We start from the raw sequence: 27228 nt of genomic DNA, 5'->3' as shown, positions 1-27228 counted from the left end.
TGGTTTAGACATGAAGATAACATTTATTTTGGGAGTAGTTTTTGCAAAGATAAAACTATTAACATTGAAGTGATTTTTTTTTTCCTCTACAGAAATCATAAGCTCCTGTGAAGTTCCAAACATTCTCAAGACGCTAAGGCACGAAGGAACAAGATGGATGGTTCTTTGGCTTAGAGCCTGGCTTTCTTCTTAAGAGATTCCTTCATCCTCTTGACAACAGAAAGGTCCCCAACTCCCACAGGCCAGTTGTCATGATCTGTTTAGTAAGCAGAAAAGTGTTACTTGCAAAAATCTCTTAAACCCATCGCCCCAGTTTCCACCCAAGCCTCATGGTTTTGTTTGCTGCCTTGCTTCTTAGCTCACGGAGGCTGAGGAACAGAGCTCGCAGGACAGGCGGTTTTGCAAAAATCCTTCTATTTGAATGCCAGGCCTGCTACTCACTACCTTTCTCGGCTGAGTCTCCCTGCGTGTAAAGGGGGTAACTTCAGTACCTCCCAGTCCCTGCCTCAGGTGACTGCCTACAGGTGGACATCTTTGTGAGCTGACCCAACATAAAGCAGACGCAGGACTGAGCAAGCCGTCCTGACATGAAGCCCTTCCCTCTCCTGGCTCTTCAGTCAGCTAGATGTAGACAGAGAAAAGCATGTGGTCTCAGAGTGGCGGGCTGCCATCCCAGGACCAAGGAAGCCAGCCTTGCTCGAAAGGATGAGACCTCATGGGAACAAACGCAGAGGAAGAGGAAAGGCTCTTAGGTGCGTCTCACCTCTTCATGAGCCAATAGCTTCCTGGACTGAAAGGTCAATGGTGATGACCACACAGGACCTGACACCAAGTCCTAGTGGTGGTGTCACTCTACCTACTCTAACTTAATCCCCTAATGTCCCATCCCTAGGAGATACAGTCTCGGGTGTTTTTGTTTTGAGGCAGAGTCCTGGATGTCCTGGAACTCAAGATATAGAGTAGGCTGGCTTCCAATGCAGAGAGAATCACCTTTCTGGAGTGCTGGGATTAAAGGCTCGAGCCACCATGGTCCTAATACTATGAACTGTTAGGTCCTCAGCTGCAAAGCCAAAACTGTAATAGAGAGCACAGTGGAGTTGGATCAGTGCTGCTTACTGGGGTTGCACTGACTTTCTTCAAAGAGGGAAAGAAGCCAGGAATGGTGGCACATGCCCTTAATTCCAGCCCTTGGGAGGCAGAGGCAGGCAGAAGTGAGACCCTGTCTCAAAACACCAAAATGGGGAAAAAGCAAAAACAACTTAACCAACAAGACATTCATAGTATTAGGGATATCACCATATCCACATAAGAAACCCACAAGGATAGGAAATCTGTGACACTCCTATCAACCAGACATTCGTTTGCTAATAGACACTAGTTAACTATCTTTAGAAAGAGGTCAAATATATTTGTGTCTATATTTTCTCTGAGGCTTTGGGTTTTTTTTATGCACATTTAAAAAAAGATCTATAATCAATGCTACATAGACCAGGCTGGCCTAAAACTTGGTATGTAGCTGAGGATAACCATGAACTTGTGTTCCTTCTGCCTCTACTGCCCTGAACACTGGGGTTACTGAATAGCGTGCACTGGTACTTCTGGTTTTAAGGGGTGCTGGGAATCCAACCCAGGGTTTGCATATGCCAGTGGGATGAGCAGCAGCCCTGGACATTAGCATGCTTTTAGAGATGTTATGTTTTACATATATGTGAATGCCTGCCTATGGCTGTGCAACACACTTGTGCCTAGGGCTTGCGAAGGCCAAGGGAGGGCATCAGCTCCTCCACCTTTAAGATGGTGTGAACCATCATGAAGGTGTTGGAAATTGACCCAGGTCCTCTGAAAGAGCAGCCTTTATTTTCTGGGGATTTGTTTTGTCATTTGAAAAAAAAATAGGACATTGAACTATCTGATTTTGTTTGTTTGATGTTTTTGTTTCTGTTTTGAGACAGGGTCTCTCTCTCGCCCTGGCTGGTCTGGGAACTCACAGAGATCTCCTTGCCTTTGCCTCCTGAGTTCTGGGGTTAAAGGTGAGTCTCTGGCTGTACCTGGCCTGGACTATCTGATTTTATAAGACCCCTCCAAAACCAAAAGAGATACAAAGTCACACATCCAATCGTGTGTAATATTGTTATTGAATTTAATTTATGAATGTAAATATAGTTTTCAAGCCAAGCATTGCTGCACAGACCTGTAATGAATGGGATGCCGAATGGGCTACACACTGAGATTCTGCTTCTATAAGATAAAATAAATATACTGCTTTTTATGGGGCTGGAGGGATGGCTCAGTGGTTAAGAGCACTGCCTGCCCTTCCAGAGGTCTTAGGTTCAGTTTCCAGCAACCACATGGTGGCTCACAACCATCTGTGATGAGGTCTGATGCTCTGTCAGGCATGCAGGTATACATGCGGATAGGACGCTCATATACACTAAATAATGAAAATAAATCTTTCAAAATACACTTTTATGAATAAGAATCATCCAATACAGAAATTTATCTTTTGATGTGTATGTTCCAAAGAGAGGACAAAGTCGAATTTGACCCCGCCCCTTCCATCTATGTAAGCACTTAGATTGGAAAGAAGAATTAAGTCTGTAACCCTTCACGCACAGCTGGCCTCTGCCTCCTTTCTATCCTTCTTTGTACTTAAGAGGTTTAGATAGTTTTTGAAGCTGGGACCATTTTCTTTAAAATCCTATCATAAATATCAACATTTTGCACTTTTCGATGGCCTATAAAAGAAAACTCCCACCTCTGCGGCAGTGACTTAAGACCTGGAGCATGGACAGGGAAGGGCTCTCGACGCTTCGCTTCCTGGCTGCTTACCTGGTATATTGTAGTCATGCTGGTACAGAGCCTGGCCTCCGTCCACATTGATCAGCTGTCCAGTGATAAAGGAAGCTGCAGGGGACAGCAGGAAACACACCAGAGGGGAGATCTGGGGAGAGAACAGAATGTATCCATACAGAGGAGCATGTTTTTCCCCATGCGTTCATTAACATTTTCGACAATTTCATAAATGTACATAATGAATTTTGGTCACCCCCGCCATTACCGTCTCACATCTCTCCTCTGCTCCACTGAACCTTCCCCTGAGCATGTTGCCCTCAGCAAGCACCTTTTTATTAGATAAAGGAAGTGAGGCTAGCGCCTCAAACAGAAACAACTGGCACTGTCTGTTTTCAATGACAAAACCTTTCAAGGGGAAATAGAATTTTGGGAAAGCTTGTGCCACCACACTAGATTCAAGTAGCGGATGAAGACGTGAAGAACGTGTACTTCCAAAATTACATAATGAACGGTGTCAACATTTAGGTCCAAAGACGAGTTATGCTACAAGTTAGATAGGCCAAAGACCCCCAATGTCACAAGAAGGCTCAAATAATAGCATAGAAAGCTCATGACATCATGTCTTTAGGCTCCCACTGATTTTAAGGAAACTGTCGGGGTCGGGGTTGGGGTTGGGGTGTAGCTGAACTGGTGGGGTGCTTCTCTAGCGTGCACGAGGCCCAAAGGCAATCTCCAACAGCAACTAATCCAAGTGTGGCAGCACAGGCTGTAATGCCTGCACACAGGACACGGAAGCAGGGGCGTCAGAAATACAAGTCACCCTCTGTTACAGATCAAATCTGGCACCAGCTCATATACATGGGACCCGGTCTCAAAAAAACAGAAACAACCAACTAACAAAACCAAAATAAATGAAGCCACACATCAAAGAGTTTGTAAATGTGTCAAATGAATGGAAAAGGAATTGTTTTGTTTTGAAAAAGGTAGCTCTTTTATTTAAAATACTAACACATAATGTTTGTTATTTTTAAATAAAGTAATAAGCATCTTCTACATTTCTTGGCTTAGTTTAAGATTTCTAATATGATTCTTTTCTTTTCTCGAGTTCTGGGACTAAAGGTGTATGCCGTCATCACTGCCTGGCTCCAGTAGGATTCTGATACTCTAACTCACATTAACAAAGCCTTCTGTCTTAAATAGAATTTAATCTTGTTATCTCTTCCTTTCAGATAATTTAGGGTTTTTTGTTTGTTTGTTTGTTTGTTTGTTTTTGCTTTTTGGATTTGGTTCTTCGAGACAGGGTTTCTCTGTATAGCCCTGGCTGTCCTGGAACTCACTCTGTAGACCAGGCTGGCCTTGAACTCAGCAATCCACCTGCCTCTGCCTCCCAGAGTGCTGGGATTACAGGCGTGCACCACCAGCGCCTTTCAGATAATTTAAAGTCTCCCTTTTCTGTAGGAAAATTTTAATATAACATGGCCCATCAATAGTTATCTGGAGCAGTATTTTCCTTTCATTTGCTTCTCGAGACAGAATTTCATATGTAGCTCTTGTTGGCCTGAAACTCGCTATGTAGATCAGGCTAGCCTCAAACTCACAGAGATCTGCCTCCGAGAGTACTGGGATTAAAAGTGTGTGCCACCACACCAAGCTAGTATGTTCCAAATTTTTGCATATAATTTGTGATAGTTCAGGATTTCATGTCTAGAAATGGCCTCTCTCTCACTAGAGTGCAGGACTGCATTCAGAAACCTTTACTGTAGGATTACTCCCCTCACAAAAACATAGGATCTAAATTAGCACAGCAGTCTTTTTAAATAAAAAAACTCAGTAAATGTAGGTATGTGTCTCTGGAAAGACACAGCAAAACACAACAAGCTATTTCTAGAAACTAGAACCACATCTTCTCGCCCCCATCAAGATATTTATAGCTTTGATTTTATATGCAGGAGAAATGGTCTAATGTATTTATAAACTGTTGTCCTAAGGCCTCTCCTGACTAGACTATCAGTGAGTGCAGTGCAGCACACACAGGCACACACATGCGCGCACACACACAATGATGCTGAATAAAACTTAATATTTATCTAAATAAACCCTTTCCTGCACGTTAAATTCCAAAATCATATTCAACTTATACATTGATTTAGGGGAAATCTGACTTTTTAATTAATTAATTAATTAATTAATTTATTTATTTATTTATTTTTGGTTTTTTGATTTGGTTTTTTCGAGACAGGGTTTCTCTGTATAGCCCTGGCTGTCCTGGAACTCACTTTGTAGACCACGCTGGCCTCGAATTCAGAAATCTGTCTGCCTCTGCTTCCCAGAGTGTTGGGATTACAGGCGTGACCCACCTGACTTTTTAAATTTTTAAAAATTGGGCTTGGAGAGATGACTCAGTAGTTTAAGAACATGTTATTGCTCTTGCCAAGAACACGAATGGGTTGGTTCCCAGCACCCATGTCAGGTGGCTCCCAACTGTCTGGAATTCCAGCTCTGGAGGATCGACACCCTCTTCTGGCCTCTAAGGGTACAGCACTCGTGTGTGCCCCTGTGTTCCTGTGGCAGGACAGCCTGTGGGGGTTAGGATCAAATCTTTACCTGACACATCTTACTGACACCCAAAATTTTGTAATTTGACTTTAATTTTGTTTTGTTTTTTGTTTTTTTTTGTTGTTTGTTTTTTGAGACAAGGTTTCACTCGGTAGCCCTGGGTAGCCTGAAACTTTCTGCGTAGACCAGGCTGGCCTCAACTTCACAGAGATCTATGTGTCTGCTTTTGTCTCCTGTGTACTAAGATTAAAGGCACAGGCCCAGCAAAAATTGACTTTTAAGTAAAATTGATACTCCTACCAAGAAGTAACACATGTATTATTTATTCAAAATATTTATTACTATGTCTAACTGAGTGTGTGTGTGTGTGTGTGTGTGTGTAGTATAGCTGTGAATGCGGGTCCTTGCGGAGGCCATGGTGCTGGATCTCCATGCAGTGGGAGCCATCTGATATAGTTGCTGGGCATTGAGAACTTCCTGCTCATGACTGCAGGGCCATCTATCTCCCTAGCCCCACATGTCTTTATTTATTCTGGCTTCCCCCCCCCCCATTCTTCAATGAGAAACTTTTTCCTTTATCCTATCACCAGTAGAACTAAGTTTATTCCTCGATCATTTGAAAAGCTACTGGTTTTAACATACTTCATTCCAATGTGGAACTTCATGAGTCTGTCATTATCTGGCTTGCTTGGGGCTGCTTGTAATAACTGCTTGTGATAGAAAAGTAGCTGCAAAGACAACAAAAATGTGTTGTCTCTAACCTCATGGCCTTCCTTCCTAAGGAAAGTCTGCTGTCAGCAGTTAATGCAACTAACCAGGTTATTTCCCAGAGCCCAAAGCACAGGAGACATGGTTTGATGGCACTGAAATAATCCTCTCTACTGGTCAGCCAGGCCACACGCCCCGGGTGCCAAATGTCACAGATTTCTCCGGGTATTCTCATCAGTGCTACCCAGATACATCACCTCCTCTGGGACTCCAAGGCGCTTAGCTGGGATATTCTCAAAGGCCCTCTCAAACATGGTCTGTCCCAATTCGCCATAGTTGTCAACAGCAGTCTGGGAGTAAATGATCCCCTATATGAGAAAACAAAACAGGAAGGTGAGTAAATGAGGAGAATTATTTGTCAAGACATCAAGGGCTGGGGACGCAGAGGGGAAGGAGAGCCCTTGTCCAGCGAGCTCAAGGCCCTGGGTTCCATCTCTGCAGCTCACATGACAGCAACAAGAAGGCATCAGGGGATCACTGACCAGAGACAAACAGTGTGTGGCTTAACACCAATACAGAAGAGAAACATTTCTAATCAGCTTTATTCAAAACCGTCGAAAGGGATTCAGCCAACCACGATCTACAAGCAGGTCCATTTGAATGATAATTTGGTGGTGGGGGTTTCTCCCCTTTAATAGTTAGCTAAGCCTTGGTCTTTTCCATGAAAGACTTGATTTCTGAGGAGTATGTTTATGTAAGTACTTCAGTGGGATACCTAACCAGGAGCAATGGGCCTAGGGAGTCTAGTTTCTCTTCCTCTGAGCATGCTTGCTTTACCAGGGAAGACGTGCAAAAACAGGATTTTTCTTGGTTTTTACATTTCAAGTGAAATTTAAAAAATACACCCAAATCCAAAATACATGTATGTACTCTGATAGTTAATTTTAAATATATATATATATATATATATATATATATTTTCAATTTTAAGTCTGTGTGTATGTGGGGGGAGGGGCGTGTTGCATGGATGTCACATGGAGGTCAAAGGTTGGCATCAAGTCTCTTCTTTATTCATTTGCCACCTTATTGTTGAACCCAGAGCTCACTGATTGATTACACTAGCTGGCCCAAGCTCTAGGATGGCTATGCTGGTTGGTCAGTGGGCTCCATGGCTATGTGCCTACCTCCTTCCCCAACACTCCACCATTTACAGATGTGTGCTACCAATCTCCATTATCTCTACTTTCTCCATCGTCAGAAAACATCGTAGGAAAAGTTACCCTGAGTTGACCTGTGTAGGAGGAGAAAGATGAATTTCACCTAATGTCTCTCGGAGTAAATGCCAAGAACAAAATATCAGATGGTTCAAGCTATGACTTATTTCACAACAAGTAAATATGTGGGGAGGTAGAGGCAGGAAGACCATGAGTTCAAGGACAACTTAACCTATATAATGAATTCTAGGCAGCCTGGGCTACCCACAACAACTGCTCTCAAAAAGCAAGTCGAGGCCAGGGAAATGGCTCAGTCGTAGCTGGTAAACTGCAGGCTGTGAAATCATGAGAATCTGCATTCTGACCTGCAGGCAGCACCCACACCCAAGCCAAGTGGAGCAGCAGCATGGTCCAGCAACCCTAACACCAGGGAGGTGCAGTGGGGAGTGCAGGTCCCTGGAGTTGGCTGGCCAGCTAGTCTAGCCGAATCAGGGAGCTCTGGGGTCAACACAGAGGCCCCGACTCATAAGCTAAGGTAGAGAGTGGCAGAAGATGACAGCCAGCACTGGCCTCTGCCTCTCACGTTATGTGCACATGCATACACATGGACACACACGCACCACACCCACACAAAAAAAGATGCTTTTCCCTGAGACCAGGTCTCTGTGGTTCTGGCCATCCTGGAACTCACTGTAGGCCAGGCTGGCCTCGAACTCAGAGATCCATCTGCCTCTGCCTCATGAGTGCAGGGATTAAAGGTGTGCATCACCACCACCACCACCACCACCACCACCACCACCACCACCACCACCACTACCAGGCTCAAAAAAAACCAAAAAAAAAAAAAAAACAACAACAAAAAAACAAACAGATTTTTTGAGTCAATTCTGTGGCTACATTTGTGACATTATAACATATAACTTAGCTTCTACTTGGTCTTAAAACTGAGAGCTTCTTCCCACTGATATTCATTTTTTTTCCACAAAAAATGTGAGGGACTCATAATATATCAAGAAATAACAAGATCACTTAGGAAAAAAATTACTCTTCACATTGAAGTACAGCCTTATTATAGTGAACTCCAGTGTCTAGAAATTGTTCTTATTTTGTGTTTCTACCATAGTAAGAGTCAAGATTTTAAGCTTTACTAAAAACAAAACAAAACAAACAAACAAAAAGACTTTATCTTTTTATGTTCATTTAATAACATGTCCATTACTTTTACGATTGGTATAAAAATATATATTGTGTTGAATATAATAAAAATAAAAAGTTAACAACAAAAAGCTACTCTTCAAAGTCATGGTTTTTTTTTTAATGTGTACAAGTATAGTTAACTTTCCACAATTGTTAGGTTATGTATGCTATGGTGAACATACATGTTACGTGTGTGTGCACCTATGTATGTTCTCAACCAGACAGGCACATGGAGAAACCAGATGTCAACATCTGTCTGTGCCGTCTATGGCTCTTCATTTTGCTCTTTCCTTTTTTTTCTGTTTGCTTGTTTTGAGGCAGGGTTTCTGAACCTGAAAGTCACTGTCTCAGACAGACTGGCCAGCCATGATGGGGCGGGGCCCAGGGCTGGAGGAACAGGTGTGTGCTGCTCTGTCTCTCTGTTAATGTGAGTGTGGAGATCTGAACTCGGCTCCTCACACTGGTACAGCCAGCGCTTTACCCACTGAGCTATCTCGCCAGATCCCAAAGCAGCTGCCCAGGGAGGCTAGAAGGTATCAGATCCCTGGAGATGGAGCTACAGGCAGTTGTGAGATGCCTGATGTGGAATGGAAGCTGAGCTCAGGTCTCCTTCAGGTCTCCTGCAAAAGCAATAGGCACTCTTACCTGCCAAGCCGTCTCTCCAGTTCCCTAGTATTTCTCAACCTTCACCTTGCGAGGTAATTCCTTGATGCTCTTTATAATGTGGGTACTCACAATCCACGATAGGAAGTAAGGTTCTTGCATCACTATTGTTTAAAACACATAATTCTAATATATACCAAGAGTGTGCATCACTCTCTCATTACCAAACAACACTACTGCTATAATGAAGGACTGCCTTTCAAGTTTAATCTATGTTAAAGGTCAACTGTTAATAGTATATTTACATAGATATATATTACACCAGTGACACGATTATCCACAACGCAATCTGAATCAGGAGCCCAGTTTGTCAGCAGACTTCTCCTGTAACAGTTACTTACAGGAGCAACGCAGTTGATCCTCACTCCGCTGCTGGCCCACGCCAAAGCCATGGATTTCGTTAGGTTGTAAACACCTTCTCTTGCTGCCCCACTGTGCCTTTAAAGACACAAGCATTGTCATCATCAGTTCCTGTCGAACATTTCTCCCATCAACTAAGTCGACGAGCATTTCAATGACTTGAGAACTCCACGAGATTGTTTCTGCTATGAGTCTCTGTCACAGTGAGTCTCTGTTTAAAGAAAGGGCAGGGTCTTTTTCCATCAAAGCCAAGCCACAGCTATCAAACAACACACACTGGATAAACTGTGTCTCTCAAAAGCCACGTGCCGGGAGGAATATGTCGACGAACATTTTATTACAAAAGAGAACAACAGATTGTGGGTTTTTTCTCTCTCTCTCCACTCATATATGTATATGTGTATACTCAAGCATGTACCACAATGCATGTATGGAAGGCAGAGAGCCTCAAGTGAGCCATTTCTCTCCTTCCATCATGTGGGCTCAGGGGGACAGAACACAGGTCTTAGTCTTAGCGGCAAGCCCCTTTACCAGCTGACCCATCTTGCCAGTCCCAAATGGTAAGTTTAATACAAGTATGTTGATATTGTAGACACTTTTAATAATTGGGCATATGGAAATAATACATGTGGCTACATGCATAATCAGTGGAATTCCAAATAAAAGATTCAAAAGACTTAGGTCTTGGGTAATGGATATGGCTTAGTGGATATGGCTACTGCAATGCCTGACACCTGACTTCAAGCCTTAAGACTTCACTGTGGAGGAAGAGAAACAACCCCTCAAGTTGTCCTCTGACCTCCAGACTTGTGGAGCATACACACCCCAAATTAAAAAAAACTAAGTAAATATAATTTTTAAAAATTTAAAAAGCTGGGCATGGTACTGCATGCCTTTAATCCCAGGGCATGGGAGACAGAATTGGATCACTTTGAGTTTGAAGGCGGCCTGGTCTACATAGGAAGTTCTAGTCATACCAGGGATAAATGTCAAACATATAAGCCAGGTAACCCTGTCTCAACAACACGGAAACCATGTACTTTTTAAAAAGGAAGGCACAGGAGCTGGAGAGATGGCTTAGTGGTTAAGAGCACTGACTGCTCTTCCAGAAGTCCAGAGTTCGATTCCCAGCCACCACATGGTGACTCACAACCATCTGTCAAGGGATCTGATGCCCTCTTCTGGTGTGTCTAAAGAGAGCAACAATGCACTCAAATATGTAAAATAAAATTTTTTTTAAAGCGTATAAAAAATAAAAAAGAAGGTGCAGAGATAATGTGATCCAGAATTTCATGTACAACATAATAACATCCCCGGAAACAACTGCAATATGGTTTAACGTGGAAAAATCCATTTATAAGCATCTGAAACCAGCAGGGAGAGACAGATTAGGTAGTAAGGGAAGAAGGATTTCCTCCAACTTTTAGCCCTGCATGTTTACTGACCAATTCTCTCCTAGCTCATTTGAAAAATTCCCCCCTCCTCTCTGACCCCCCCCCCATCTCATTGGGTAAAGAATTTGGGACAGCTCAACAGTTAAAAGCTAGTATGTAATGGTTAATTTTGATTAACTAAGTCTGATTGTCAGCCTTATTTGATTCATTTAGGAATTAGTAAGGCATACCTCTTGAGTGTGTCTGTGAAGATGTTTGCTGAGAGAATTCACTGGGGTTCACTGTGGGAAGGGGAGGGAGGTGGGGGGACCTGCCCCGAAGGTGGCAGCAGCATCCCAAGAGGTGAGAATAAAAAGAGGACAAAGGAAAAGCTAGCTGAGCACCAGCATCTTCTGTTCTCTGCTTCTGGCTCACTGTGATGGGTGGGGTCCTCTGACCCAGGAGACCAGACACACCCTTCCCCTCCAAGCTGTCTCTGCCCGGAACTGTGGTTAGAGAGGCAGAGAGTAGCCAATACTATGCACAACTGAAGGAATCCCAGATTCCTTCATACAGGAAGCTAGTATGTTATTAAAATTTCCATAGAGGAAGTCAACTTGTTTCTAGTTAGAACTACAATCTCTCAGGAATTTAGTGTGTGTGTGTGTGTGTGTGTGTGTGGTGTGTTTCAGAAACTCAGAGTTTCTGGTGTAAGTCACAATTTATCAGTCCTAATATCAGGTATATTCATGTTGTTCAAATCAAAATTAATCCAGATCTATTTAATTTTCATAATTTAACAAAGAAGCTATTTCCCACAGGGACAGCTAGATTTGTTACATCTCTACTACTTGGCAGAAAGGATATAGGACCTCCAGATAATATAACTTTCAGGTAAATGACAAACATGCACACTTCCTCCACGAAACCTCAAGCCTACTGCCAGTGACACACCATCTCCCAAGGCCACGCCCACTCCAAAGAGGCCACACCTCCTAATTCTTCCCAAATGGTCCCACTGACTGGGATGAAGCATGCAAACCTATGAGTTAATGGGAGTCACTCTCCTTCAAACCACTATACATGGCAACTGTAATCTGAATGGGCACTATTAGCAACCAGGGAAAAGGCTCAGTAGGTTCAGTACTTGCTGCACTAGGTTGGGGACATAAGTTTAGATGCTCATACTCACATAGAAATTGGGTACAGGAGTGCATGTTTGTAATTCCAACAAGGGGAAGACAGAGACAGGAGGATCCCTGGGATGCACTGGCCAGCCATGGTTCAGTGAGTAACTCTTGTGTCAAAAAATAAGGGGGAGAGGGATTGGTGAAGACACCTGATGTTGACCTCTGGCCTCCAGCATACACAATTTCTTTTTTAAAGTTCAAATAAAAGGAAGCGTGGGGGGAAGGGGATGAATATGATCAAAACACATAGTGTCTTAGTTAAGGATTCATGGCTGTGAACAGACACCATGACCAAGGCAACTCTTATAAGGACAGCATTTACTTGGGGCTGGCTTACAGGTTCAGAGGTTCAGTCCATTATCATTAAGGCAGGAAGCATGGTAGTGTCCAGGCAGACACGGTGCTGGAGAAGGAGCTGAGAGTTCTACATCTTCATCTGAAGATCAAGTCTCTCTTCCACACTGGGCGGAGCTTGAGCATAGGTCGGCAAAGCTCACCCCTGCAGTGGCATACTTAGTCCAGCAAGGCCACACCTATTCTAAGAAGGTCATACCTCCTAAGTGTCACTCCCCATGGGCCAAGCATTCAAACACATGAGTCTGTGGGGGCCAAACCCATTCAAACCACCATACACTGTTTGCAAACTTGCAAGAATTAATAAGAACATTATTTCAAAAGGAAATTATTGGGGTTATAACTTTTTATTAAAGGGGTGAACCATTGATTTAAGCCCCTTATTCAGAGAACAAAATCTAAAGGCACAGAAAGAAAAGAAATACAGAATACTGCCGGGCAGTGGTGGCGCATGCCTGTAATCCCAGCACTCTGGGAGGCAGAGGCAGGCAGATTTCTGAGTTCGAGGCCAGCCTGGTCTACAGAGTGAGTTCCAGGACAGCCAGGGCTATACAGAGAAACCCTGTCTCAAAAGAACCAAATCCAATAAATAAATAAATAAATAAATAAATAAATAAATACCACAGACTACTTACGCGGCGTTTGGAAACCCATTGTTAACAAGGATGATGATATTGACGATGGCGCCTCCATGCTTCTTCATCCAGGAATTGTAAACTGCAGCACAGACAGACGACAATCATTAGACAGAGTCTTCCTTTGCTACAGCCTGCTCCAGCATACATTCGATGTTTGCTCTTTTTACTTAGTTTTTGTGGCTGGGATGAGGTCTCTCATAGCCCAGGATGATCCCCATGGCTGTATAGCAAGAAGTTAATTTAATAAAACCATAAGGCAAAGCCGAAAAAGGTCAATGAAAGCTACAAAATAAGCTTGAAAAAAAACTTTGATAAACTAATAATCTAGATGAAAAATCACTGGAACACTGACTCAATTAAGATGGCAACAGCCATAGAGTATCTAGTATAAGCTGAATTTAAAAATCTTGAGGCAAGGTTTTTGTTTTGTTTTTGTTTTTGTTTTTATGCATCTCAGGCTAACCTAGAATTCCCTAGGTAGCCGAGCTGCTGTTGTTCCCGGGGCTCTACCTTCCAAGTGATGTGGTCACAGTTGTCCACCACCACGTCTGGCTTACAGAGTGTCAAGGATAGAGCCCTACGGCCTCTTGTGTGTAGATAAGCACTCTGTCAACTGAGCTCCATCTCCACCCCTAAGATGAATTTTAAAATGTGAGGTGTAAAGATAAAAACCACAAACTTTTAACAAAAGATTTAAACCAAAAATTCATCAGTTAAAGACATGGGATAGGTCTGGAGAGATGGCTCAGTGGTTAAGAGCACTGACTGCTCTTCCAGAAGTCCTGAGTGCAATTCCCAGCAACCACGTGTACACATGGCTCACAACCATCTGTAAAGGGATCTGATTCCCTTTTCTGGTGTGTCTGAAGACAGCTACAGTGTACTCACATAAAATAAATAAATAAATCTTAAAAAAAAAAAAGACCTGGGGTAGCCAGGGGGTGATGGTGAAAACATTTAATCCCAGCACTCAGGTAAGAGAGAAAGAGCAGGATGTTGGGTGGGTAGGGAGGTAGGGAGGATCTGAGAGGGGTTGGGGGGGGTTGAAGGAAATAACATGGCTAACCTATATGGAAAAAAATTTAAAGTAGTGAGAGGCAGGTAATGGTGGCGCATGCCTTTAACCCCAGCACTCAGGAGGCAGAGGCAGGCAGATCTGAAGTCAGCCTGGTTTACAGAGTAAGTTCCAGGACAGCCAGGACTATACAGAGAAACCCTGTCTCAAAAAAAAATCCCCCCAAAACAAATAAGTAAATGAATAATAAATGAAGACAGAAAGAAAGAAAGATAGGAAGGAAGGAAGGAAGGAAGGAAGGAAGGAAGGAAGGAAGGAAGGAAGGAAGGAAGGAAGGAAGGAAGAAAAGGAAAGGAAAAAAACCCATGAAATTAGGAGACAGACAGAGGAGCAGAGGGAGAGGGTTGTGGAGGAGATGGAGGAGGAGTGAGGGTGGTACTATCAAAGCTGTGTACACGTATGAAATTATCAAATAATAAATGATTTTAAACAGAATGGTCATAAAGTCCAGAAAAGTCTGTAACTAGAAACACCAATATTAAAAACCACATAAAGTCACGGGATTTTAGCATAAAGAGGATACTAAGTCAGTGTAAGTTACTCTAAACAGATTCCGCCTCAGGTCAAATGCACCCCCACCACCTGGCTTTCTTTCTTTTTTTCTTTTTTCTTTTTCTTTTTGAAAAGCATGCTCTTTTATTGAAAAAGAAAGCCGGGCAGTGGTGTAATCCCAGCACTCTGGGAGGCAGAGGCAGGCGGATTTCTGAGTTCAAGGCCAGCCTGGTCTAAGTGTGAGTTTCAGGACAGCCAGGGCTACACAGAGAAACCCTGTCTCAAAAAATACCAAATCCAAAAAGCCAAAAGAAGAAAAAAGAAAAAGAAAGTAGAAACATTTTATGATAGAATTGAAGATTTACATGGAAAATATTTCTGATAAAATTGTAGAAAAATGTAGAAAAACATGTTAAAATTGAAGATTATCATGGAAAATTTTATATAGATATAATAATGGTAGGCATAAAAGTATTACTAAGTTGATTGAAAGTGGAATTATAAACATTTTCTGATAAAGTTAAAGATTTACATGTAAAATATTTCTGATAAAATTGAAGAAATATATAGAAAAACGTGTTGAAATTGAAGATTATCATGGAAAATTATACAGATAAAATGATAGGCATAAAAATAATTCTAAGTTGATTGAAAGTGGAATTATAAACATTTTCAGGTAAAATTGAAGATTTACATGGAAAATATTTCTGATAAAATTCAAGAAATATATAGAAAAATGTTAAAATTGACTATTTCATGGAAAATGATACAAATAAAATTGTAGATATAAAAAAACCTTTCTAAATTAATTGAAGGTTGAGTTAAAAACATTTTGTGATAAAATAAGAGATTTACATGGAAAACATTTCTGATAAAATAGAAGAAATATATAGAAAAACATGTTAAAATTGAAGATTTTCATGAAAAATAATGCAGACAAAATGGTAGACATAAAAAATTACTAAATTAATTGAAAGAGGAATTACAAACACTTTCTGATAAAATTGAAGATTTACGTGAAAAATATTTCTGTTAGTCTATGTCTTTTTATTGGGGAATTGAGTCCACTGATGTTGAGATATTAAGGAATAGGGATTGTTCCTTCCTGTTATTTTTGATGTTATTTTTATGTTTGTGTGGATATCTTCTTTTGGATTTGTTGGAAGAAGATTACTTTCTTGCTTTTTCTAGGGTGTAGTTTCCCTCCTTGTGTTGGTGTTTTCCATCTATTATTCTTTGTAGGGCTGGATTTGTGGGAAGATATTGTGTAAAGTTGGTTTTATCATGGAATATCTTGATTTCTCCATCTATGTTGAGTGAGAGTTTTGCTGGGTATAGTTGTCTGGGCTGACATTTCTGTTCTCTTAGGGTCTATATGATATCTGCCCAGGATCTTCTAGCTTTCATTGTCTCTGGTGAGAAGTCTGGTGTGATTCTGATAGGTCTGCCTTTATAAGTTACTTGCCCTTTCCCCCTTACTGATTTTAATATTCTTTCTTTGTTTAGTGCATTTGGTGTTTTGACTATTATGTGCAGAGAAGACTTTCTGTTTTGGTCCAGTCTGTTTGGAGTTCTGTAGGCTTCTTGTATGTTCATGGGCATATCTTTTTTTAGATTAGGGAAGTTTTCTTCTATAATTTTGTTGAAGATATTTACTAGCCTTTTAAGTTGGAAATCCTCACTCTCTTCTATACCTATAATCCTTGGGTTTGGTCTTCTCACTGTGTCCTGGATTTCCTAGATGTTTTAGGTTACAAGCTTTATGCATTTTGCATTTTCTTTGACTGTTGAGTTAATGTTTTCTATGGTATCTTCAGTACCTGAGATTCTTTCTTCTATCCCTTGTATTCTGTTGTTGATGTTTGCATCTATGACTGCCGATTTCTTCCCAAGGTTTTCTATCTCCAGAGATGTCTCACTTTGTGATTTCTTCATTGTTTCTACTTCCACTTTTAGATCCTGGTTGGTTTTGTTTAGTTCCTTCACTTGATTGTTTGTGTTTTCCTGTAATTCTTTAAGGGATTTTTGTGTTTCATCTTTAAGGGCTTCTGCCTATTGACCCATGTTCTCCTGTATTTCTTTAAGGGAGTTATTTAAGTCCTTCTTGAAGCCCTCTATCAGCATCATGAGATACAATTTTAAATCCAACTCTTGCTTTTCCGGTGTGTTGGGGTATCTGGGACTTGCTGTGGTGCGAGAACTGGGTTCTGATGTTGCCAAGTAGCCTTGGTTTCTGTTGGTAGGGTTCTTGTGCTTGCCTTTTGCCATCTGGTTATCTCTGGTGCTAGTTGGTCTTGCTGTCTCTGGCTGGAGCTTGTCCCTCCTGTGGGCCTGTAAGCCTGTGTCTGTACTCCTGGGAGACCAACTCTCTTCTGGCAGGGTCTGTGCAAAAAGGCTGTGGAGCCACCTGGATCCCTGGTGCAAATGGCAGCCTGAAGCCCTCTGTCCCAGCTGCTCCACTAATCGTATGCCCTGTGCCCTCCTAGCTGTTCCCTCTAGAGAGCAGGATTGTCTTTTTTCAGTTTTATTTAGATAATTATCTAACCTATTCACAGAATAATAAGCTAAAAAGTTATGAAATTTAGTGAGAATCAACAATACTAAAACAACCACAGGCCAGGAATGGTGTGCAGGTGGAACTCTTTCTGAGTTTGAGGTCAGCCTGGTCTACAGAGTGAGTTACAGGACAGCCAGGTTTACACAGAAAAACCAACAAGGCAAAACAAAATAAAACCAAAAATCTGACCCCCCCAAACAGAAAAAAAAAACAACACAACAACAGCAAAACCATACTTTCAGTACAGTATTCTAGATATAATTAGATAGAAAGTATACGTTCCCAAAAGGTAAGGTTCTTCTTGAAAAAATTTAATTTAAATTTAATCTTTGACAGGACAAGAGACATTTTGTAAATTAATGTCAGGTTGTCTTAACATTGATTTCTTACAGAAAAGAGATCAAATGGAGGAGGCCCAGGGGCTGGGATGTAGCTCAGTGGTTAAGCACCAAGCACTCTCATTGAGGTTCCCGCTTCTGTCCCTGTACCCTTACGGTGGCTCCTGTCTACCCTAAAGTGCAGTTGCAGGGATTTGACTCCTGTCCCCCTGTCTTCAGACGACTGTGCACCATGGTACACATGCATATACTCAGGCACATGTACAAATTACTAAAATAAAAAGAAATAAATCTCTAAAGAGAAACAGCCAGCTGGGCGGTGGTAGTGGCAGTGGCAGGCCTTTGATCCTAATTCTTGGGAAACAGAGGCAGATAGATCTCTGATTTCCAGATCAGCTTGGTCTACAGAGTGAGTTCCAGTACAGCTAGGGCTATACAGAGAAACTCTGTCTCAAAAAATGAGAGGGAGGGAGGGAGGGAGGGAGGGAGAGAGAGAGAGAGAGAGAGAGAGAGAGAGAGAGAGAGAGAGAGAAAACGAGAACACAAATACAAGATATGAATTTTGCTAAGATACCAAAGAACCGTTATTGATGTGGGCCTGTGAGTACCAACAGCTCCTCTTCCATCCTTCCCTGTGATTTCACACTAAAGGCATGTTGGGTTTGTGCTGTCGAGATGCCCACCTGCTTTACACATGTAGAAGGTACCCGTCAGGTTGGTTTCAATAACAGCTTGCCATCCCTTGGCAGTGACGTCTTCGATAGGAGCTATGAACTGGCCTCCTGCATTGTTTACTAAGAAGTTGATCTTACCATATTTGGCTAAGGTAGATTTGACCAAATTATTTACCTAAAGAAACATCGAAAGGGAAGGTTTAATAGCTAATCTACTACATGGCCCAGGTTTAGAAATATGCAGTTTGTAGACTCCTCTATAATGCTTATTCATTCTAAATACTACCACCCAAACACATAAAGTCGCCACTGACTAAACCCCCAAATCCCACAGTGTGAAATTCCCACTGTACCACACTCATAAATCATAAGCCAAAATTCTAATTTTGATAGCAAGATACACCGGAGAGAATGGATAACCCCTAAGCACAGCAAGCCTCGGTAGCATTCATTTCTAAGTACCAACCTTAACCAACCCTTTCCCAGGGTCCTGCATCAGATATCCTGCATACCAGATATCCACATTAAGATAGATGACTGTAGCAAAATTATAGCTATAGAGTAGCGATGAAAATAATTTTATAGTTCTGGGTCACCATAACATGAGGCACTGTATTAATGGGTCACAGGATTACAAGGTTGAAAACTACAGCCTTAAAGGGTCTCTAGCTGAGAGTATATTCTTGCTTAGCTCACCACCCCTCCTTCCGAGGTCACCAGCTCAGTAAGTCAGGAGCACAGGCGTCTCTCCTTGCAGGCTCTGCCTTCTAGTGAGCCTGGTCACCTTGGAGCCCAGCAGGGGTCAGGAACCGTGTCTGCGAAGAACACTGGAGAAGTGCACTGCACAGTGTGTGTGCCTTACCTCCTCTTCTTTCCGGATGTTGCACTGTATGGCGGTGACTTGAGCGCAGCTGGAGGGAGGCAGAGAAGCTCTCAGTTCATCCACAGCAGTGGTTAATCTGTCCAGCTTCCGGGAAGCAATGACCACGTTACACCCTAAGGAGAAAATAGCCAGAGAGAGAAAAAAGAAAGAAAGAAAGAAAGTAAGCTTCCAAGAGCTGTCCAGATGAAGGGGCTAGGAGGGGGAGGGGGCTTGCTGGTGGTTAAGAGCACTGGCTGCTCTTCCAGAAGATCCAGGTTCAATCACCAGCATCCACGTGGCCACTCATAACTCTCTGTAACTCTAGATCTAGGGGATCTGATACCTGCTTCTGGTCCCCATAGGCACCAAGCACAACCGTGATAAGCAGACCAATAGGTAACATACACATACACATAATACAGAAACTAGTTTGTGTATTCCTGTGCAAGGTGAGGGGTGGAAGAGGAATTAGGCTGGTTTTGGATACACTGAAGCAATAGGAACTGAAATGACTAAGAAACCAGACAACTCTCTCTCTCTCTCTCTTACACACACACACACACACACACACACACACACACACACACACACACGGCCCGGGGGAGGGACAGCTGTTTTGAAATAATGAATATCAAGTGCCAGGGAACTAAAAATGAGTAGCCACCTCTGAGAGCTGAGTGCCAGTTCCAGAAGGGACCTACGAGCAAACCAGAGCCCTGTGAGACAAGGAACTGCAAGGAGCTAAACAGAGAGGGAGAGGTGCTTAAACTTGAGCTGGCTTCTTCCTCACTCTCCTTAAAATCCTTTGTGGGCCTTTTCTCCTGGCCGATGGACTGGACTGGGTCAACAAATTCAAGGCAGGATCAGGACAACTTCCTCAATAGTTGTGGGCCAAACACCCATCTTCTAACTTAGGGGAGGAAAACTCTTCAGAGATTTAAAAAGCCCTCAGCCCTTAAGAAGAGACCGGAACCTGTGGCTCCGGCATCCTCCTTGAGCCTTGCAGAGTCTTTTTCTCTGTGTGTCTGCTGCTGCGTGTCTGTAGCGGGCGAGATCTCTCCGTGGCTACCTCTTACACCTGAGGGGGTTTTTGTGCCTTTTAATTCTTTAATTTCAGGGAAACGAACTTGGACTGTCTGGATCATGGCCACCGGTAGAGAGCTTCCAGACTACAGAAGAGAATACATTTATTCTCAGCCTGGAAGTCTCTAGAAGTGGGAGGGATGAACTGAGAGGGCTAGGCAGCTGGTTACACGATCCCATGGAGATGAGACATGAAGAGATTTTTACAGTTTTGCTTGAATTTCATCTAAGGCAGCGCAGATCTGTGTGTGGAGGACAGGAACAGGCTGGGAAAGAACCCTTCAAAATGAGCCAGGGAAGGAACCCAGCATTCAGCACCAGAAGTAGGTAATCTGTTGATCACCAAAAAAAAAAAAAAAAAAAAAAAAAAAAAAAAAAAAAAAAACGGGTAAAGTGTGACCGTGTGACTTTGACAGTGAAGCAGCATTAGCCAGAGATGAAAAGGCTTCCAGGACCAACTCTTAATTTTAAAGACTCTTTGGGGGCAGTGGTGATGCACACCTTTAATCCCAGCACTCTGGGAGGCAGAGGCAGGTGGATTTCTGAGTTCGAGGCTAGCCTGGTCTACAGAGTGAGTTCCAGGACAGCAAGGGCTACACAGAGAAACCCTGTCTTGAAAAACCAAAAACCAAAAACCAAAAAAAAAAACAAAAAAACAAAAAAACAAAAAAACCCAAAACCAACCAACCAAAAAAAGACACTCTTTAGAAATATCAAACTATTTTTAAGTAGCTGAGCCGCATCCCAGTGTGGCTTGAAGGTGGGGAGGGAGAGCTGAAAAATATTTATAAGACTATAAATATAGCCAGCAGCAACGAGGCTCAAGTCAATCAGCATCCAGCAAAATCAACCCGGACCTGCATAGGAGCAAGAAAATAATACCGAGAGATGTCAGCTGATAGAAACCATCGTGGAAGTGACCTCGATAGTGCTGGAGAGACAGCACAAGCATTAAAAGCGCTTACTGCTCTTAAACGGACCCAAGTTCAGTTCCCAGCACTTGTGCTGGGTGGCTCACAACCACAGGCAACTTTAGCTCCAAGGGATCGGATGTTCTTTTCCAGCCTCTAAGGGCACCTGCATTCACATGCGCCATCCCCCCCCCATTTATACACGTACACATGATTAAGTTGGTGAACATCATGCTAAGTGAGGTAACCCAGTCTCAAAAGATCAATCATGGTATGCACTCACTAATAAGTGGATATTAGCCTGGAAAACTGGAATACCCAAAACATAATCCACACATCAAATGAGGTACAAGAAGAACGAAGGAGTGGTCCCTGGTTCTGGAAAGATTCAGTGTAGCAGTATAGGGCAAAACCAGAACAGGGAAGTGGGAAGGGGTGGATGGGAGAACAGGGGGAGGGAAGGGGGCTTATGTGACTTTCGGGGAGTGGGGGGGCCAGAAAAGGGGAAATCATTTGAGATGTAAATAAAAAATATATCGAATAAAAAAAAATACTAACTTACAGTCAGCTCAGGAAAAAAAAGTAAAAATAAATCTCAAAAAAATACTACAATTAGAGAAAAGCAATGCACGACGCCCAGACCAACAATGACAACGGTGACGTCTTTCAGAACAGAGCAAGGCAGAAGTCAGTGGACCAACACAAAAGCAAAATAACTGCCAGCATCTCCTCAAGAATGATAGCAAAAGCCATGCATATAAAGTGAGAAAAATTTATCATATAATTAATAATAATAATAATAATAATAAATCAACCAATCAAAAGAAGTCCTTCAAGCAGAAGAAAAATGATATCAGAAGGAGAGCTAAGTCCCCTAAAAGCAGTCAGAGAGTGAGAAAGAGAGCACTTGAAACAGTGTCTTCTGTAGTTTGTTTGTTTTTGTTTGGTTGGTTGGTTTTGAGACAGGGTCTCTCTGTATAGCCCAGCTCTCCTGAACTTACTCTATAGACCAGGCTGGCCTCGAAATCAGAAATCCACCTGCCTCTGCCTCCCAAGTGCTGGGATTAAGGGTGTGAGCCACCACTCCCTGAAACAGTGTCTTCTGGACCCGAGGTGGTTGTTATAACCTAGAACTCACTGCACCTCTGGTTGTCCTACGAAGACTTGCACAAGACTGGGACCAGCAAGGTTTTGTCAGGGGTGGAAGAGGTGCCAATGAGGCCCCGCCCCTTCCTGCAGGGCTAAGTGACAACAACGGCTGCTGAGAGTACTTTTATTCAGTGTTGTACCCACTGGGATGTTGATCATGCATTAAAACAAAACAAAAACAAAACCCCTCATCCAATCCACACTCTTCAGACAACTGCAATTAAACTCAGTAGGTCTCTCACACAGCAGAAGACACCAAAGTCAGAGTAAACTAGTTCCAGAGACAGGCAGGGATGTCAGAGCAGCACGGGTTAGAAGCGACTAAAATGCATTACATACCTGTCAACAACTATCAAAGACTGAAAAATCGGAGCTGGAAATGATCATTTTGTGACTATACAAAATTTTTCTTCTTTCTATTCACATTGAAAGAAAAAAGGATTCTTTGAAGGACGAGAATTAACAATGTATCGTGGGATTTAAACTAAAAGTAGAGGGCTGGAGAAATGATTCAGTGGTTGAGAACACTGCTTTTCCAGAGGTTATGAGTTCAATTTCCGGTAACCACCTGTAATGGGATCTGTGCCCTATATATACATATGTAGAAATCAGTCAGGCAGTGGTAGCACACACCTTTAATTCCAGTACTCTGGGAGGCAGAGGCAGGCAGAGAGTTTGAGGCCAGCCTGCTCTACAGAGTAAATTCTGGGACAGCCATCAATACACAGAGAAACTCTACGGGGGACAGGGAGGAGGGAGGTCTTTTAGTAATTGATTCCTGCCCATCTGCTGTTACACAGCTCAACACAGACAGTACACACAGAACACAGCTCAACACAGACAGTACACACAGAACACAGCGGTGTCACTTCCTCACCTCCCAATGATAAACTGTGTGACATGCTGCAAAAGGGAATGATCAAACGAGATTGGCCAATGCGACAGAAGCGAATGAAGGAATTAAAAACTGCTAACAATGGACGTGGCATCAGCCTGGGGCGTTAGAGGGGGACGAGCTCACACAGGCATGCTAACACACTGGACAGGTTTACAGGCGCGCAGCCAGAAGACACGGAGTGCAGGCTTCTCAATACAAACCGGAAATGGCTGAGCTGAAGGTCGGAGATGCTGAAGGGACAACCATACATAACAAGTTGCACATTACAGAAATTCTTGGGACCATTTCTTCTTCTCCTTTTGTGACAAGATCTCACTATACAGCTTTGGCTAGTCTGAAAGTCACAGAGATCTACCTGCCTCTGTCTCCCAAATGCTGGGATTAAATGAAAGAGTCACTATGTCTAGTCTTATTTTACATTTAACTGACAAATAAATGTACATTCACTGAGTACATTTTTGATGTTTTGTTTTTTGTTTTTTTGTTTTGTTTTGTTTTTTGTTTTGCGCTTTTCTCCAAGACAAGGTTTCTCTGTGTAGCCCTGGCTGTCCTGGAACTTACTCTGTTGTGACCAGGCTGGCCTTGAACTCAGAAATCTGCCTGCTTCTGCCTCCCAAGTGCTGGGATTAAAGGCGTGCACCACCACTGCCTGGCTATTTTGTTATTTTTATATACTGTGTAATTAATGAGCAAATCTGACTAATTAACACGTCTCCTTCCATGCTTAACCATTCCTTCGTGGTAATGCTATCTAAAGTATCCTTCAGCCAGGCCTGGTGTTCTAGCTTGTAATGTGAGCTACTCAGGTGGCTGAGGCAGGAGAATCACAAATTCAAGGGCTGCCTGGGCTAAAAAGTGAGAAGGCCAGACTCCAAATAAAAAGATTTTGTTGTTGTTGCTTTGTTTTTAAAGAGAGGTCTAGGGATGTATATAGGTGGTAAAGAACTTGCTGCTCATGTACAAAGTTCTGGCTTCAATTCTCAGTAGAGATAATTTAATTGTCAGCTAAATGTAAAGTAAGACCAGAAGTAGTAACTCTCGTTCAATCCCAGTAACTCGGTGGATCTCTGTGACTTTCAGACTAGCCAAAACTATACAGTGAGACCTTGTCTCAAAAGGAAAAGAAGAGGGGCTGGAGAGATGGCACAGCAGTTAAGAGCACTGACTGCTCTTCTAGAGGTCCTGAGTTCAAATCCCAGCATACACATGGTGGCTCACAACCATCTGTAATGGGGTCCGCTGCCCTCTTCTGGTGTGTCTGAAGAGAGCATATATACATAAAATAAATAAATAAATCTTTAAAAAATATGAAAAGAAGAAACCAAGCAAAAAAGTCTTTTAGCAATTTTGAAACATAAACTACAATTACTTATTTTTATTACATTTGTTCAGTGTGTGTGTGTGTGTGTGTGTGTGTATGTGTGTGTGTACCACAGCACCCATGTGGAGGTCAGAGCTTCCAGGAGTCTGCCCTCTACACCATGTAGGTCCTAGGAATTGAATTCTTGCCAGCAATTGAACTCTTGGTAGCAGGTGCCTCTGTACAACACAGCATTATTGACTGTAGTCAGCACCAATGGGTAACAGCCAACCAGACTTTATCCTCTCTAATTGAAACTTTGCACCCTTTCAACCCCTGCTTTTATTTACTCTCGGAATCTCACACAACATATTCTGGGCATATTCACCCCGATCCCCAACTCCCCCAGATGACACCTGGCACCTTTTGACCAACCCCTTCCCACTAACACTGCCCTGGTATGGTTTTAGTACTGCCTTTCCCCCCCATACATGATTGTTACTAGAAATAAAAGTTTTCAACAATAACAACAAAACCAACAAAGGTAAGGAAACATTTGTGATTTTCCCCGAAGATGATCAGTTTGTTTTGCATAGCATTAGCTCACAGTCCCCGCTAGGTCTCCTCTATGCTGTGTAGTGCCAGGGACTACCTGTAACAGTCACTAAGATGTGCTGATATCCTACAGATCAGAGGAAGGCAGACATGGGTAACCAGCTAATACTTTACTGATTTATCCGTGTGTGTGTGTGTGTGTGTGTGTGTGTGTGTGTGTGTGTGTGTGCCGAGGTGCCTGTGCAGAGGTCAGAGGGTGACTTGTGGAAGTCAGTGCCCTCCTCCCACCATCATTCCTGTCCTGAGGATAGAACTTAGGACATCAGGCTTGCCAGCTGGCACCATCATCCACGGAGCCTCCTTGCCAGCTCTCGGCTAATGTTTCATTAATAGTCTATTGCCCAATTTGGGTTTATATAATAACTTTCAGAAAACAGCCATTAATGCTGGCATTTAAAAAAAAAAAAACCAAAGACAAAAAAGCCATAGTAGACAGTGTTTCATATACTTGATGCTAGAGAGATGGCTCGGAGCTTAGGAGAGCTTGCACTTCTTTGCAAGAGGGCACGAGTTTGGTTCTCACCACTCACACTGGGTGGCTCACGCTCCAGTTCCAGGGATCTGACACTTGTAGCCTTCATGGGCACCTGCACTCACGTGTGCAGGCCCTTCCCTGCCTCCCAATACATGTACATAATTTAAAATACAACAAACCTTTAAAAAGAACTTTTTTTTCATACTCTCTCATGGAAGGCAATCCAATTACAAATACAGCAGTACAACGTTCACTTCTCTTTTAGGTACAGGAAGTTAGTTTCCTAGGGACATACTCCATGACTTTCACAGCATCTCCAGGGCACAGAGTCTCCTAATATTTCAGTCAGACCACAATAATCTGTTGCCCGACCCCAGAACTGGCATAGTGTTTGCCTAATGCAAACTTATTCAAAAAGAGGTTCAAAAACTAGAAATTCATAGAAGAGGAACCAAGCTTCTGCAAATCTGCTGACAGAGGCCAAGGTCCTGATCTTTGTATCAAATATATATATATATATATTTCTTCTTCCCAGGGAAAGTTTCGTGGTGGCAGACAGGCTGGAAATAATGGTAAAATGTAAACTTCAATGGTATCTTGTTTTCGTTTACAATGTACTGCTGATAAGGTAAAGCCAATCCTTTCTCCATGTATTTATTTCCTGTGTTAGCTCAGTGTGGAATCCCTGGGTCATATCATCGTCTCATTTGCTGCTCTTGATGTCAGATTTTTAAAAATCTACTTGTCAGGGCTGGAGAGATGGCTCAGCAGTTAAGAGCTTCTGACTGCTCTTCCAGTGGTCCTGAGTTTAATTCCCAGCAACCTCGTGGTGGCTCACAACCATCTGTAATGGGATCTGATACAGTCTTCTGGTGTTTCTGGAGATAGCTACAGTACACTCATATAGATAAAATAAATAAATAAATCTTTAAAAAAAGCTACTTGTCAAAGCTCTTTGCACAATACAAGAGTCGTGTTGGAAATACCTTTTCAAATATGCCTTCGAACTTTGCACTCTTCCCTCACACCCACACCTTCGAGACAGGGTTTCTCTGTGAGCCTGAAACTGTGTGACTGTCCTGAAACTCTGTATATCAGGCTAGCCTCAAACTCCGAGATCCACCTGTCTCTGCCTCTTGAGTGCTGGAATTAAAGTCATGTGTCATCACCACCTGGGTAGTAACTTTGGTACATTTTGCTTTGGGTTTAAGAGTAAACTCAAAGGAGATATACATCCTCACATATCCAAATATTAAATGCAACGATTTTCTTCTTGATGGTTTCATTCCTCATGCGTGTGTTTACATGATCATTCTAAGTTTAATAACTTTTCCTTTTTCTTGCTTTAGCACAGGGAACGTGAGAAGAAAATGTTATCAGAGCTTCTCAACATTTCTCGGCTACTAGGAATAAAACCTCTGTTATTTCGTTTCCTCTCATTGCTCGGCTTTGCAGCCCGTAGCTTTGCAACCGGTTCCTGTCCGCCAGCACTCCCTCTGTCTCTGACCCCTTCAGCGTCTGAACCCAGTTTATCCGAGCTAGACCTCTGCGATCCGAGGTCTGAGGCTGCTCACATACCCAGGTGCAGGAGCTCCCGGGAGATGGCTTTTCCAATGCCTGTGCCCCCGCCGGTGACCACGGCCACTTGGTTCTGCAACAACCCGGCCGCTAGGCAGCTCTGACCATTCTTCCACGCGCTCATAGCTGCCGCAGAGCGTCTGTCCCTGAACCAGCCCTTGGGTTCCTTAAAGTA

General features: G+C 42.7%; 1 protein-coding gene across 1 annotated transcript; it reads right to left on the bottom strand.

Annotated features, from left to right (window-relative positions):
• Positions 1-27228, bottom strand: Pecr (peroxisomal trans-2-enoyl-CoA reductase). Its single transcript, XM_052193481.1, has 8 exons — positions 27054-27228; positions 19045-19178; positions 18192-18357; positions 13044-13125; positions 9473-9569; positions 6315-6425; positions 2830-2941; positions 1-256 (listed from the first exon to the last, which is right to left on the bottom strand). The coding sequence occupies exons 1-8, from the start codon at positions 27175-27177 to the stop codon at positions 171-173; spliced, it is 912 nt and encodes a 303-aa protein (XP_052049441.1). The 5' UTR covers positions 27178-27228; the 3' UTR covers positions 1-170.

Source organism: Apodemus sylvaticus, chromosome 9 (assembly GCF_947179515.1).
Source record: "Apodemus sylvaticus chromosome 9, mApoSyl1.1, whole genome shotgun sequence".
Taxonomy (NCBI): domain Eukaryota; kingdom Metazoa; phylum Chordata; class Mammalia; order Rodentia; family Muridae; genus Apodemus; species Apodemus sylvaticus.
This window is presented reverse-complemented; position numbering and strand designations above follow the sequence as displayed.